This window comes from Arachis ipaensis, chromosome B10, assembly GCF_000816755.2.
Source record: "Arachis ipaensis cultivar K30076 chromosome B10, Araip1.1, whole genome shotgun sequence".
In the NCBI taxonomy this organism is placed as follows: Eukaryota; Viridiplantae; Streptophyta; class Magnoliopsida; order Fabales; family Fabaceae; genus Arachis; species Arachis ipaensis.
Genome location: NC_029794.2, coordinates 17,875,126 through 17,891,066, shown reverse-complemented (window position 1 = coordinate 17,891,066; position 15,941 = coordinate 17,875,126). Strand labels below are relative to the sequence as shown.

Sequence of the window (15,941 nt, the reverse complement as noted above, 5' to 3'; positions counted from 1 at the left end):
AAAAAATTTTTTTAATTATGATATATATATATATATAAGGTGAACAATATAATATAAACAGAGTTTTATTTTATATTTATTAAAAAAACATAAAATACAATTTTGTTATAAAACAATTTGAATTGTGTATTATTATTAATATAATAATTTTAATTAAATCATATTTTTGTTTATTTATGTAAGTTTTTTATTACTATTATTAAAAAAATTGTGGGGGAAATGTCCCTCCTTTATAAGTAGGTCCGTCCCTGCGTATAATATGCTGATCAATGCACTACAAGAAAGTCACTGGATACCGTCAAATTTACCAAAAAAATTCACCGGTAACTTGTTTACCGTCGGATTTAGTGACAAAATGAATCTGACGATATAAACCTCACTGGTAACTATTTACCGACGGATTTTTTGACCACCGCTAATTAACGGTGAATATAAACTTTTAATTGGCGAAATTTTGGAGCTTGTTACCATCGAATTTTTCCCCTAATAAATCCGACGGTTGTAAATCCCGAAAAAATTAATAAATAATTAGTCAATAAATTAACTATTATTCAAAGAAATTAGGAAATTAAATTTTATAATTTAGAAAAATAGAAATATTAAAAATACAAATTTTGACACTAATTTCAAATATTTTGGTCCAAAATTAAGCCAACGGACCAAACTAGTTGGACCGGGCCAAAGTCCAACCTATAAAACACCCATACGAAGCTTTCTGCTTCATTTCACCCATGAATGCACTGAAGAAGAGAGAAAATCCCGTTAAAACCCTAACCTCACCTCCAAAAGATTCAATCGTCCATAACTTTTAAACTGGAGCTCCCATTGACGAGCCGTCAGCGACCACCTGTTCGTTTCAAAATTTTTTTCAATTCTATCCGAAAAAAGTGGTAAGAAAGTTGCATTTCTTGCCCAGTTATTTCTCTCCTCAATTTCGTGGGTTTTGAATTCGGATATTGAGGAATTGAATGATTTTGATGGTTTAGGTAAACTCTAGCAGCGGATAATCACTGAGTTTTGTCCAATTGATCCGTAGGTAAGGTAAGAAATTGTTAAATCCTTGTGAATCATTGAATTAGTGAACTCTATGATGATTATAGTGATATTGTGTGAATTAGATTGTGTTCTTGTTGATTTGGAGTTCAATTTAACGGTTTAGAACAAAATTCGGGTGATTAAGTTTGAGGAATTGACGTTTGGAAGCTTGGAGCTTGTGAAAAGATAGGTTTTTGAGGAGTTCCGAGCTTAGGGAGGAATCAGCCAGGGTATAGTTTTGGTTTCTCATAGTTAATATTTAATGTCACGTGAAAATTAGGCTAGAAGACGCTAAGATAGGAATGAACTGAATGAATTTTGTAAATGGTTTGCTATTAGATTGGTTGGTTTTTGGAAAAGATTTAACATTGGAATTGGTTTGATTTTGAAATAATTTGATACTGGATATGATTTGAATGACCGAGAGGTGTTTGGTTTGGTGGTTGGGTCCTTTGAGGGGTGACAAAAGTCCAAGTTTTAGAGAAGATGCTGCAGAAGTTTTTATGAAAATTAGAGGCTTCGTTTGAAGTGGTTATTTAGAAAGATTTGGGTTTAAGGATTCTATGATTTGATTTTGAGTTATTAAGAAAACGATTATGTTTTAAGTTTGATTTATTTAGAAAAGAATGAATTAAATTTTTAGTATGAATTTTTGATGAATGATGATGACATTAAGACTAATTGTTGACCCTCTGTTGCAATATGTGATCCTTGAGAAGGAGTGTAGTAGAAAGGAGTAATCGCTAGGAATCCTACACAAAGAAGAAGGGAACGAAGATCACACTAAGGAGCCGGAGTTTCAAAAGGAAGGGTTATGTTTCCCCACATTTTCAGGACCAGCACAATGACCAAGGGAACGACAACCACCAAAGACCTGGCGAGGAAAAGCAGGAGAGTACTCAACTGAATAATTTAAAGTGCCCAAGACATAAAAGGTATCATTAAGACAAGCCATGTAGGGCTGGGCTAGGTGTATGTTACAAGTGTGGGAAACCAGAGCATATGTCTTGTCCACACAGGAAAGGTTGGGATGCAGCTAAATCTGATTCTCAGACCCGAGGTAATTGTGAACTAGTAGCTGAATTTTTAAATGCCTTGCATAATATTTGTATGTAGCATTCATTCATAATGCATGACTAAATTGTGAGAATCGTGATTTCCAAATGAATGATCGACCGATGACTTCCAGTTATTGAGACAGAGCGATATTTGGTTAACATAGCGGAATGGCTAGGTTCTTGGAGGATAATAATCAGAGTGACGCAGTGGAAGCAGGTTGAACTATTTCGAGCATTCAATTTGAGTTATATCTAAGGAATCAAAAGTGTTAAAATTTGTGCGGGATTATTATTTGAAATTCAATGACGGTGAACTGCAAGCAATAGACATGACACGGATTTAACCTTTAGTTGCTAATTGGTTACGTGGTGAGAGAAAGTGAGTTTGCAATAGACTTAATGCAGGGAGCTGGACCAGTTTTCATTGCATCGTATAAGATGACATCATTAGAGTCGGTAGAACTTAGGATCTAATTGAAGGAAGTATTGGAAGAGAAATTTGTCCAACCAAGTATTTCTCTGTGGGGAGCACCAGTTATGTCGGTAAAGAAGAAAGACAACAGCCGGAAGCTTCTGGCAAGAAAGAGAGTGTGTCGACGCATCTTTGCGAGTCGATCTAGCCTTTCTTTTGCAACTTGCATTAGAATTCTATCTTGAATTTCATCTTGAAAAACGAATTGATTATCTTCCCAACTCTATTCCTTAATTGCATGAATCTTGTCTCTTCCGAGATGAGCCTGAACTTATCTTGGTGTAATCATGTAAGCCTTGAATCTTAAGAATATGTTGTGAATGGAGTTTCTCTCCTTCGCAAACTGTATTCTTCTAAAATCCACTGAGACTTACCTGATTCGCTATGCCTTGTTCTCTCTATCAAGGTCTTGATTTAAATTTCTTTTTGAAATGTACCTTAGTTCCTCTTCTTGTGTATTTCGTTATTTCTGTACAACTCTATTTGACTGCATACAAGACCTTCTTCTGATCTCTTGTGAATATCGTTCGTGTTGCTCGTTCATCTTTTTAAACCTAACATCTTTTCAAAAATCAACTCGAGATAGAAGTTGCATCGCGTCCAACTCATAGATGCAACCATTAAGACATTAGTTTCGTAAAGCAAGATTTGTGAATGTGGAAGATGGGACTTGTAAGTATGTGGCATCTAGAGGAGTTTTGGAGCTTTAGTTCTTACCGATCATATTGTCTGTGATTAAGTTGACTTGTAAGAATTCACCATTCGTATGGATGCCCGACTGTGAAGAGAGTTTTCGAACTCGGAAGAAGAGATTGATTACAGCGCCAACACTAGTGTTACCTGAACCTAATGAACTATTTAAGGGTTACTGCGATGCATCATTGAAGGGCTTAGAGTGCATGCTGACGCAACATCGTAATAAGGTGACGGACGCCCTGAGCAGAAAGTCTCTAAATGTTTCTTAGATGCGGATTCAGGAGGAAGAATTGTTAAGTGAATTTAGAGTCTTAAATTGGGTGTTGAATGAGTGGTTGAAGGTGTCGGACTGAATTAATAGTAATTATGAACAATGGTGAGGCTGAAGTTCAGAGAACGCAATGAGATAGTAAGAAGCTACCAAGAATGTTGAAGTTTGTTGAACAAGAAAATCAAGAAGAAGATCGAGGGAGACAAAGAAGGAGTTGGAGGTACAATAGAATGATTTGCATGCCAAATGTTGTAAGTGGAGGTGTAAACTGAGGCCTGAAGTTCTCAAAAGTAGATTTTCGAATTCATTCTGAAGTTACTAAGATGCACCACAAATTAAAGCAGATGTTTTGGTGACCTGGGGTGGAAGGTGGCGCAGCATCACTTGTGACCAAGTGCCTGGCGTGTCAGAAGATGAAGACAGGGCATTGGAGACGGTACGTTAAGAAGATAGTAAGGTTGCACAAGGTGTTAATCGCTTCTGTGTTAGTGTGAACCCGGAGAATCAAGTGTTTTAGGTCTCGAAATGATAGCGGTGATGACAGAAAAGAGATCAAGCAAATTCGAGTAAAGATTCTCATTACGAAAAGCCGACAGAAGAGTTATGCGAACTTGAAGAGGAAACCTTTCAAATTTTAAAATGGAAGTCCTGTATTCGTGAAGGTTACTTCAACAAACTAGAACTGATGAGCAGTCAAGACTGAAGTCGAAGTATAATGGGACCTGAGTTAGTGGCAAAAAATGGACCGTTTCAGATTTTGAAGAGGATTGGGCCAGTGGCGTATCGGGTAACTCTACCCCCACATCTTTCAAATCGGTACAGGTATTTCACGTCTCGCAGTTTCAAAAGTACGCTTCTGATGCCAATCACATTTTAGAACCTGAACCAGTGTAACTAAGAGAGGATCTAATGTAATAAGTAACTCCGGTTAGAATTGACAATACCAATGTTAAGCGGCTACGCAAAAAAGGAGTTTTGTTAGTATAGATTGCTTGGAGTTGAGCTGAAATTGAGGAACACACCTGGGAACTTAAGTCAGAAGTGAGAGAAGACTACCCTTACTTATTTTCAGGTAACTAAATCTGAATTTTGGGGACAAAATTCTTAATTAGGTAAGTAGGATGTAAATCTCGAAAAAATTAATAAATAATTAGCCAATAAATTAATTGTTATTCAAAGAAATTAGGAAATTAAATTTTATATTTTAGGGAAGTAGAAATATTAAAAATACGAATTTTGACATTAATTTTAAAGATTTTGACCCAAAATTAGGCCAACGGACCAAACTGGTTGGACTGGATCCAAACTGGACCCAAGGCCCAACCTATAACACACCCATACGAAACTTTCTTCTTCATTTCACCCATGGAATGTGCTGAAGAAGAGAGAAAATCCCCTTAAAACCTTAACCTCACCTCCAAAAATTCAATCGTCCATAACTTTTAATTCGGAGCTCCGATTGACAAGCCATCAGCGACCACGTGTTCATCTCAGAATTTTCTTCAATTCTATCAAAACAAAGTGGTAAGAAACTTGAATTTCTCACCCAGTTCTTCCTCTCCTCAATTTCGTGATTTTTGAGTTTGCGTATTGAAGAATTGAATGATTTTGACAGTTTAGGTGAACTCTAGCAACGAATAATCACTGGGTTTTGTCCAATTGATCCGTGGGTAAGGTAAGAAACTGTTAAACCCTTGTAAATCATTGAATTAGTGAACCCTATGATGATTATAGTGATATTGTGTGAATTAGATTATGTTCTTGTTGATTTGGAGTTCAATTTGACGGTTTGGAACGAAATCCAGGTGATTAAGTTTGAGGAATTGACGTTTGGAAGCTTGGAGCTTATGAAAGGAGAGGTTTTTGAGGAGTCCGAGCTTAGGGAGGAATCGACCAAGGTATGGTTTTGGTTTCTCGTAGTTAATATTTAATGTCGCGTGAAAACTTAGACTAGAAGACCTTAAGATAGAAATGAACTGAATGAATTTTGTAAATGGTTTGCTATTGGAGTTGGTTGGTTTTTGGAAAAAGATTTAATATTGGAATTAATTTGATTTTGAAATAATTTGATACTGGAAATAATTTGAATGATCGAGAGGTGTTTGGTTTGGTCGTTGGGTCCCTTGAGGGGTGGCAAAAGTCCTTGTTTTAGAGAAGATGCTGCCAAAATTTTTATGAAAATTGGAGGTTTCGTTTGAAGTGGTTATTTAAAAAGATTTGGGTTTAAGGATTCTATGATTTGATTTTGAGTTATTAAGAAAACGATTATGTTTTAAGTTTGATTTATTTAGAAAAGAATGAATTAAGTTTTGAGTATGATTTTTTTATGAATGATGATGACATTGAGACTTAATTGTTGACCCTCTGTTGCAAGATGTGACCGGGCACTTTAACTCCTTGGGTTCCCCCATGGGCATGCATATGTGTGTGTGTGTGTGAATTTGAGCTTGGGTTGTCACACCCATGGATAAATTGAGCTTGGAATTTTCCCATGGAATATTATTGAGCTTGGAGTTTGACTCCATGAAATATTATATTTGAGCTTGGAGTTTGACTCCATGGATATTATTTTTGAGCTTGGGGATGCGTGCACAGAGGGACTGTCCAATGGTTAACTACCAGGACATATTGGGTTGGCTATATAACTGACAAATGAGACTCATCAGCCATAGGACATGCATATATCATATGTATTTGTTTGTTTTGCTTGAGTGTGCATTGTTTTGGTTTGCTTAACTGCTTAACTCTGCTTATCTGCTACTTATTCTACTTGCTGTAATTGCACCTCTATTTGTGTTTTTCTTGCTTGAATTGTATGTGTATGTTTTCTGAGAGACCTCTCTTGGTGGAGGTGTTAGGGGGTTGTTTCACTGGTGATTCGGAGGATTGGAGGAGATAGAAAGTGTAGTGTTAGGTTAAAGTTAGATTCAGAACTTGAAATACCTTAGATAACTTACTTAATTTTTGGTTTAGTTGAATCTTTAAGCTAAAATCTGAGTGTCGAAGTTCTAGGAATGCATATGACTTTTCCGGGACCTTTTATATTAACTATGCAGGTACCTTTACCATGCTAAGAACCCTTGGTTCTCATTCTATACATATTTTTGTTGTTTTTCAGATGCAGGTCGAGAGGCATCTCGCTGAGCGTCTAGAGTTTCTTGTGCAAGCGAAGTTTGGCTTTTTTTAGATGCTGTATTTTGTATTTATGCTATGTTTATATGTATATAGATTCTCCTCTGTATATATTTTATATTTGTCCCTCCTAGAGGTTGACTTGGAGAAACAGGTGTTTATTCTGTAATTTGAGTTATATTTTGGGTTGTATAAATATATATAATTACATACTCTGGCTAGCTATTATTGAGCTTGGAGTTTGACTCCATGAAATATTATATTTGAGCTTGGAGTTTGACTCCATGGATATTATTTTTGAGCTTGGGGATGCGTGCACAGAGGGACTGTCCAATGGTTAACTACCAGGACATATTGGGTTGGCTATATAACTGACAAATGAGACTCATCAGCCATAGGACATGCATATATCATATGTATTTGTTTGTTTTGCTTGAGTGTGCATTGTTTTGGTTTGCTTAACTGCTTAACTCTGCTTATCTGCTACTTATTCTACTTGCTGTAATTGCACCTCTATTTGTGTTTTTCTTGCTTGAATTGTATGTGTATGTTTTCTGAGAGACCTCTCTTGGTGGAGGTGTTAGGGGGTTGTTTCACTGGTGATTCGGAGGATTGGAGGAGATAGAAAGTGTAGTGTTAGGTTAAAGTTAGATTCAGAACTTGAAATACCTTAGATAACTTACTTAATTTTTGGTTTAGTTGAATCTTTAAGCTAAAATCTGAGTGTCGAAGTTCTAGGAATGCATATGACTTTTCCGGGACCTTTTATATTAACTATGCAGGTACCTTTACCATGCTAAGAACCCTTGGTTCTCATTCTATACATATTTTTGTTGTTTTTCAGATGCAGGTCGAGAGGCATCTCGCTGAGCGTCTAGAGTTTCTTGTGCAAGCGAAGTTTGGCTTTTTTTAGATGCTGTATTTTGTATTTATGCTATGTTTATATGTATATAGATTCTCCTCTGTATATATTTTATATTTGTCCCTCCTAGAGGTTGACTTGGAGAAACAGGTGTTTATTCTGTAATTTGAGTTATATTTTGGGTTGTATAAATATATATAATTACATACTCTGGCTAGCCTTAGCTTCACAGGTTGAGTTTGGAGCTTGATATCTCTATCTTTTGAACTCTGATCTGTATATTATGTGTTTTAGCCTCCTTTTGATCTTGCCTATCCGTTTTACGCTTATTCGTACGAGTGTGACACGATTTTCTATTTTTCGTTTTTGCTTAGCTTCTTTTTCAAGGCTCATAGTTACAAATTCTTTCGACTATATTTATATAAGTCTTTTATTTTAGAGGTCGTAATACCTCGCCACCTCTGCTTTACGACTTAAGCGTAAGGCTCTGCGTGGTAGGGTGTTACAACGGTAATATATTATTTATTATTAATAATTAAATTAATGGTTACCGGCGGATTTAACGGATAGTAAATCCGATGGTAAATTTAAATTTAATAATTTTTAAACTAACAAAATTTAAAGTTTTATAATTTTTTAATTTTTAGTTAAAAATTCACAAATAAGTTCAATTACAAAAATTGAACAAAATTAAATAAAAAATTGAAAGAGTAATTATTTACTTAATATTACAATGAACCAAAAGTAAATGATTTACTTTACATTTAAAAACATAGATGTAAGCATCCAATCTAAGAATATATTGTCAAAATCAATTATACCATATGAACTACAAATCTACAACAAAGGAAGATAACTCATATAGACCAAAAATAATTATATTATATCAACTACTTCCAGGTCATGTTATGTTCCTATCACTAAGCATTATTCTATTAGAAAAATGATCATACCTAGCAATCTAAGATTATACATAAAAAAAGAAAAAACTTGAAATATTTTCAGCAAATTATAAAAAAATCAACAAGACATTACATTATATAATCTAATGATACACAAAAACATGTTCAATATCTATTGCACCAAACATTCAAAATCGTTTCATACATGATTATTATTTTATGAGTGTGCAAATTATTGCTAATTTATTTTCATTCTATCTTAAGAAAATCAAAATTACAATTATAAGTGCATATGACTTAAATTAGTGACTTACACTAGAGATACCTTTAAATTTCATAATAAAAAAGCATTACTCATTTGAACGTCAAACAACAATTATTTATACAAATCCTAGTGTCCTTGAAAATTGCATGTGCCAAATAAACAAAAAAAAAAAGTCAAATTTCACAACAAAAAAATAGCAAAACCTATAGCAACGGTCACAATAACTTCCATTACTTTCTAGAAATTTGAAATAGGTATATTATCAATGTCAAAATTTAGACAATTTTGTGTACCAACTTAATTCTCACAAAATAGCACCCAAAACTATGAATTCAAATGGCATATGAAAGGCATGAAGTCTTAAGACGTCACCTCTCAATGAATACGCTAACCAAAGGCTCAACCAACTTGAACCAATGGTTGTTCAGCCTATCTAGATGGTATAATATGGTCTCCAAATATGGTATGACCCGGTCGTGTAGAGACATATTTTGTTGCCTCATAATAATACTATAAATACACCTAGTAAGTTGTATAAAAAAAAAAAAAAGAAAGTACTAGTCAGATTTTAATGAAAATATTAACAACAAAAAATCAACTTAAATATATTTTCATAACTTAAAAATTGGGTCATGTCATCTAATCTTAAATAAAATATCCAAATACATGGTCAAAAATCTCTTTATATTGCTTCAAATTGTATTAATCAAAAGTAATAGACAGTAAAGAGCTTAACATATAGCCATTGTTCTGAAAATTGATTCGAATTAATCGGTCAAACCACAAAGTGATAGAGAGTTCGCTTCGGATTGCACAAAAACCGTCGAATAAAAAAGCATTACATAACTAAAAAACCAACAGGAATTCGGTTGATCAAACCGAACCAAAACCCGTTCAACTTTTATTAAATCCTCAAAACAGCAAAGAAAAAAAAAAACCCTAAATCCTTATTCAGTCGATATATTAGAGCAATTCCAATGGGTGAGTCCCCAACTCACTTTTTCTGACATGATGGACCTCCAACCATTGGAGAAGAGAGAAGTTGAGTCCCTCCACATAGTTCGAGGAGAAGGAGTTCCTCCTCAGAAGAATTTATGGTGTCCAATGGTAACTTGCCATGTGACAAGTTATCTTTAAAATAAATAATTATATTAAATTATAATTAATTAATACTATGTTACCGTTATTATTAATAAATTAATATTTTATTATTCTATATATACTACTTACATACACTTCTATTCTCACACATTTTTTTCTACTCTTCTTCATCTTCTTTCAAGTTTATGAAATCAAAGTTCCACTGATATTATATTTTGTTCGAGAAAATAATGGATCCAAACCAACTCAACTCAACTCTTTTTTCAATTACTTACAAAACTTTTCTCAAACTCCAAATACCAAACAATCTCAAACTTCAAATTCTCAAATTCCAAATTAAAACTTCACATTACCAAATACATTTCAAAATTTAAATTCACAAAATGTTCCTAATTTCAATTTTCAAGCTCCTTATAATAATCAATTTCTTATATTCCAACCACATAATCAAAATTCGCAAACACCACATTTTTCATTTTCATCCATATTTAACCCCTCTATCAAAAATGTTATTCCAACATCCTTGTCGTTTATAACTCAATTTAGTGCATCGAGACATGACTCATCATGTGTTGGTGGCTCTTCTAACCCATCCCTTCAAACTATGATACAATCTAGCCCAAATTTGCAATATTCAGATTTTGCCAACCCTCGTGGATTAGATGCTATCAACCTCAATGATGATGACATTGAAAATCGTAGGCAAGATAGTATTCAACACTGGCATTGGAAAGAGGATGAGTTGTTGATCAGTGCATGGTTGAATGTCTCAATTGATCCTATAGTTGGTACCTACCAAAAGGGCAAAATATTTTGGAGTCGAATTCACAGCTATTGTATACAATTCAATGTCGACATGAAAAGGGGGCAATTTCATGTAAGAAAAAATGGTATAAGATCAATAAGACAGTTGCACAATTTGCTGGTTGCTACGATAAAGCTAGTCGAAACATAAGGAGTGATTCGAATGCTGATGATATAAAGGAGTTGGCCTATAAACTTTATTCCGCAAATTATGGTCAAAAATTAACTTTTGAGAGGCATTGGAATATGCTTCGTTTGGAGCAAAAATGGAGAAGCCAACTACCTACACAAAGTGGAGGCTCAAAGAGAACCAAGATTAGTACAACTGGAGCATACTCATCATCATCAAATTTAGAAACACCGTTGGTTGACGAAATCGGTGTAGACTCTCCTGTTCTCCCACAATGATCAAAGAAGAGCAAGAGAAAAGGTAAGAAAAATGCACAAATATCTGAAGATCTTAGCAAAAAGAAATCATTAGTTGTTAAAAAACTATCTCTCACGGAAGATATTAAGAATGTTAGAGAAAAGAAACTAATAGATAGGAAAAAAATAGAAGAGGAGAGGAAACATAGAGCAAAGATTATGGTAATCAAAGAAAAGGAGTTACAAATTCAAATGGCGATGAAAGAACAAGAATTACAAACTCAGAGGTATATTAAAGAAATGGAGATAAATGCAAAGGAAAGGGAAATGGAAAGGATGGCTAAGGAAAGGGAAAGGGAAATGGATATGCAAATACTTAATGCTGACACGTCTACAATGAGTGAAAAACGATGAGCTCTTCATGAGATTGCATGTAAGAAAATAATCAATAAGTAGTCTACTTAATGGTTCCTTGTATTTGTAGAGTTAAGTAGTATGTTTTATTTTTATTGCGTATTACCGTATATGATGTAGTCTATTTTATTCATTTGTGATGTAACTTTTCAAATTAATCAATATTATTGTGCCGTTATTGTTTATGAAAGTGACCGTTGCAAAACTAGCTGTTTTAAACTTAGACAAGAAAAAACTAGCCGTTAAGCAGTCGTTGCAAAACTAGCCATTGAGAAGTAGCTACTTGTTGTGGACACACTTATAAATATCAACTATCAATAATTCAGCAACTCCATTTCAAATCCAGTTTCTCGCCTCAAAAGAATACTAAAAAATACATTTAAAGATATGGCTAGAAATTTTGTTGATATTTTTAATAAGTCTTTGTATGGTAAAAGAAGACGGCAAGATAACACACAAATGGACAATTGGATCGATGAGTGTTGTAAAGCCCGGTTAATTAACGGCTAATTAACCCATAAATGAGAATTTATTCTAGAAAGCCTAAAATGATATTTTTATGGCTTAATATGATAGAGGAAATTGAGACGAGAATTTCGGTACCAATTTTATGGAAATCGGACCAAGATTGGACCGAACGGGCCAAACCGGTCCAACCGGACCCAAAGTGGGCCCTTGGCCCAACATAACTAAACCAAAACCCTAGTTTTCAGCACTCTCTCTCTTCTCACACAACACCAAACACGCTGAAAAAGAGAGGAAATGGGGGAAGAACACTCTCTCAAACCTCTATCTCTCACTTGATCTTCAAACCACCATAACTTTTGATCTAGAGCTCCGATTGCCGCTCCGTTTGCGGCCACGCGTTCACCGCGGAGAGCTCTACAAAACCCATACAACTAATCTTGAGGTAAGCCACGTGTTTCTGTTCGAAATTCCAGCCCTTATTTTCGAGTTTCATGGGTAAAATGTTGAGATTTTGGGTTCTTTGATGTTATAGGACCCAACTCTCTTGAAGGAGAAGGTTAATGTTGTCTCCTTGGACCTTGGGGGTGGTAAGATTCTCAACCCTAGTGTGATTTTGTTGTTCTATAATGTTTGGGTTTTGAGATGTTGTGTATGAGTATGATGGTTGTGGCTTAGGTTGTGTATGTGTGGGTATTGGAGCTTGATTGGTGACTTTGAAAAGCTTGGAAAGGGTTTGGTGGTGAAAAATCTGTTCTTGGAGGTGTTGAGACCTTGAGAGCTTAAGGAGAAGTGGTTTGGAAGTGCTCCGGTTAAGCGTGGGAAATCGGCTAAGGTATGGTTTCAGTTTCCCGTATCTAATATGTAATGTGGTAGGAAATACTTAGGCTAGAGGCCCTAAGATAGGCATTGAATTGTTGGTGTTGTTGAATGGTTGAAATATATGATGTGTTCATACATGTGATTATGAATATTGATGCCTTGATTGTGTGAAATATGAGAAATGCATGTTGTGATATATGCTTGATGGATGATTGATGTTGAATTGATGGGTGGTATCATGTTGATGGTGAGTATGATGTTGATTGTGTACAATAATAATTTATTGGAATTGGTGTTGTTGAGAATTGGCATGAGGAATAGTATATGATATGTCAATGTGTTTGAGTTTGAGCCACTTGGGTGAAGTGGGGTAAAATGATGAGATAGTGATTTTGGTAATTTGTGGTAATGTGTCAATGTGTGAGTTGAGGAGGCTTGATGTTGAATTTGATATATTTTGATTGATTTCAAAGAAAAGGGATGAAATTGGCATGTTTTGATTGATTTTGAAAAGAGTTGAAAGTGGCTTGTTTTGAAAATGGCACCTTGTGGTTTTGTATGAAAACATGGTTTTTGGGCATACTTTGACGGGACATAACTTGGACTACGGATCTCTGATTTGTGCCAAATCTGTTTAGAAATGAAATTGGATCCGGGATGTCCATGCCGTTCAAAGAACGGGTGAAAAACGATTTAAAATGAGGAAGTTATGTCCGTTGGAAGATTGGGGTTTAAATCTGTGAATTCTGCAGCTTTTAACTTAGAAAATCTTGTTTAGATACTTTTATCTCCATTAAATAATACAAACTGTGATGACTCCTTCTAGAGGGGATTTTGGAGAATAGGTTGTATGTATTTGTGTCCCTTTGGGTTTCCTTTGGGGTTTCCTTATTTTATTATATGTATATATTATTATGCTCGGACCGGTTATCTTCGCAGCCGGATTTTGAGTCTTGATATTCCCGTTTTTGACACTCTTTATATATATGATCTTGCGTTAGCTTATCCTTTTCTCGTTACGTTATCGATCGGAGTGTTGCGCGTTCGAGTTACGGTTTTTGTTTACCCCTTTTTCTACAAAGGCTCCTAGTTATAATCAATTATTCATACTACTATACGTACTAAATTTTTGTTTTAGAGGTCGTAATACCTTGCCATCTCTGTCTTATGACTTAAGCATAAGACTCTGTATGGTAGGGTGTTACAAGTGTTTATTCGATGATTCAGAAGAAGAAGATATCGATAAAAGCTCTATCCCAACTCCTTGTAGATGGATCAACAGAGATTGAGAAGCAGGACATGATCGCATTTTCCAAGATTACTTTGCAGATGAGCTGGTGCATAATGCTGACATTTTTCGACGGAAATTTCGAATAAGAAGACATGTGTTCCTTCAGATAGTAGACGCTCTCTCAAATAATGTTTATCTGTATTTCCAACAGAGGGTCGATGCAATTAGGAGAAGAGGCTTGTCACTACTCCAAAATGCATTGCTGCAATATGGATGTTAGATATGGTGTTGCAGTTGATGCTATTGATGATTATGTGTGCATAGGCGAGAGCACTACAATTGAATGCTTGAAAAAATTTGTTGAAGGTGTCATTTTAGTGTTCGAGGATAAATACTCGCAAAAACCAAATTCAAATGATGTACGATGCTTGCTACAAATGGCAGAGGGTCGTGGATTTCCTGGCATGTTGGGTAGCATTGACTGTGTGCATTGGCAATGAAAAAATTGTCCAAAGGTGTGGAAAGGCATGTACACGAGTGGTTATTGTGGGGTTGCAACCATAGTACTTGAGTTTGTAGCATCTTCAGACTTCTAGATATGGCATGCGTTCTTTAGAGTTTCTGGTTCAAATAACGATATCAACGTGTTAGATTGTTCACCAATATTCGATGATATTCTAAATGACCATGCTCTAGAGGTAAATTATGCTATTAATCATAATAATTATACATGGGATACTATTTAGCAGATTGTATTTATCCTGAATGGGCCACATTTGTCAAATCAATCTCAAAGCTATAAGGGGAAAAACGCAAGTTATTTGCACAATATCAAAAAGGGCAAAGAAAATATGTGGAACGAACATTCGGAGTGTTGCAAGAACGCTTTGCAATTATACGTGGTCTAGTGCGCTTTTGGAAAAAGAAGAAGCTTGCAAACATAATGAGAGCTTGTATTATATTGCATAATATGATTATTGAGAATGAAAGAGGCACTTATGCAGAATAATTTTGCTCAAAACTTAAAGTATGACGATGTCAAAAACGGCTTATCACAACCTCAGCTGGGAGAGGAAGATTTTGCACCATACCATCAATTTCTCCAAAGAATGTCCCAACTTCGAAATAGGCAGCAGTATAGACAGTTGAAAGAGGACTTGATTAAACACATATGGCAATTTCACAATGATTGTTGTCAATTATAGAGCTTAACTATGTTTTTCTTTATATTAATTAATTTTATAAATTAGTGTAATCTCGAATTATATATTGTGTATTATTGTTATATATAAATTTTTTAATAGTGAATTATTTTTTAATTCATAAATTTAAATAATATTATTGTAAAAAAAATAGTAACTAATATAATCTTAATTATTTTAATTAATTAATTAAGTGGAATCACAATAGAGACTAAAGTTAGTTTCTCCTAATAGAGAAGAGAGAGATTCTTTGAATTCTTATTTACTATTTATGATGCAAAAACTGATGTAAAATTATTTTTTATGACAGATGAGTCATAAATAAGGATTGTGATGAATTTTCTACTGGAGATGGTATTAGGTTATCTTCTTCTCAGAAATCAGAATCTTAGTGTTGCGTTCAGAATCTTAGTGTTAACTATGATTCTTTGCCGTGCTTGCTATCATCCAGATATGTTTTTCTTGCAATCGTCAACAATTTCATCTTTCTCAATGTGGGTAAAAGCATAGAGAATAAATAAAAATAAAAAAATAGAAAGGTAAAACGGAAAAGATGGGAATATTTGTTGTTCAAAGTTCAAAAGAAAATGGATGTTTTAATATTTAATTGTTTAAAAGGGAAAAATGGGGTAATGAGATGAGAGATATTTTGAAGAGTGAGATATTTTAAAATGGAGTATGAGCACAACCACACGAATTTTTAATTTTTGAGTACAAGAGAGGTTTTGAAATTTAAAGTGTCATATAAGAGAAAAGTCAAATAACTTAAGAAAAGAGAAAAAAAGTGTGGAGTGGTTTGAGAAACTACGAGAGAAGAAAATTATGAGAGTGTCTCATACAAAT

At 34.5% G+C, this 15,941-nt stretch overlaps 2 protein-coding genes across 2 annotated transcripts; both read left to right on the top strand.

Moving 5' to 3' along the window:
- LOC107620269 (glutathione S-transferase T3-like) lies at positions 10,399-14,042 on the top strand. The gene is made up of 3 exons (XM_016322457.1): positions 10,399-10,578; positions 10,659-10,991; positions 13,863-14,042. The coding sequence occupies exons 1-3, from the start codon at positions 10,399-10,401 to the stop codon at positions 14,040-14,042; spliced, it is 693 nt and encodes a 230-aa protein (XP_016177943.1).
- LOC107620268 lies at positions 14,166-14,804 on the top strand. Its single transcript, XM_016322456.1, has 3 exons — positions 14,166-14,362; positions 14,513-14,594; positions 14,646-14,804. The coding sequence occupies exons 1-3, from the start codon at positions 14,166-14,168 to the stop codon at positions 14,802-14,804; spliced, it is 438 nt and encodes a 145-aa protein (XP_016177942.1).

Coding starts and splice junctions, on each gene's coding strand:
- LOC107620269 (XM_016322457.1), top strand. CDS start 10,399: ATGATACAATCTAGCCCAAATTTGCAATATTCAGATTTTGCCAACCCT. Junction 10,579..10,658: donor ATGTCTCAATTGATCCTATA/GTTGGTACCTAC, acceptor CGACATGAAAAG/GGGGCAATTTCATGTAAGAA. Junction 10,992..13,862: donor AAATCGGTGTAGACTCTCCT/GTTCTCCCACAA, acceptor TCTGTATGGTAG/GGTGTTACAAGTGTTTATTC.
- LOC107620268 (XM_016322456.1), top strand. CDS start 14,166: ATGGATGTTAGATATGGTGTTGCAGTTGATGCTATTGATGATTATGTG. Junction 14,363..14,512: donor GGTCGTGGATTTCCTGGCAT/GTTGGGTAGCAT, acceptor TGCGTTCTTTAG/AGTTTCTGGTTCAAATAACG. Junction 14,595..14,645: donor TAAATGACCATGCTCTAGAG/GTAAATTATGCT, acceptor ACTATTTAGCAG/ATTGTATTTATCCTGAATGG.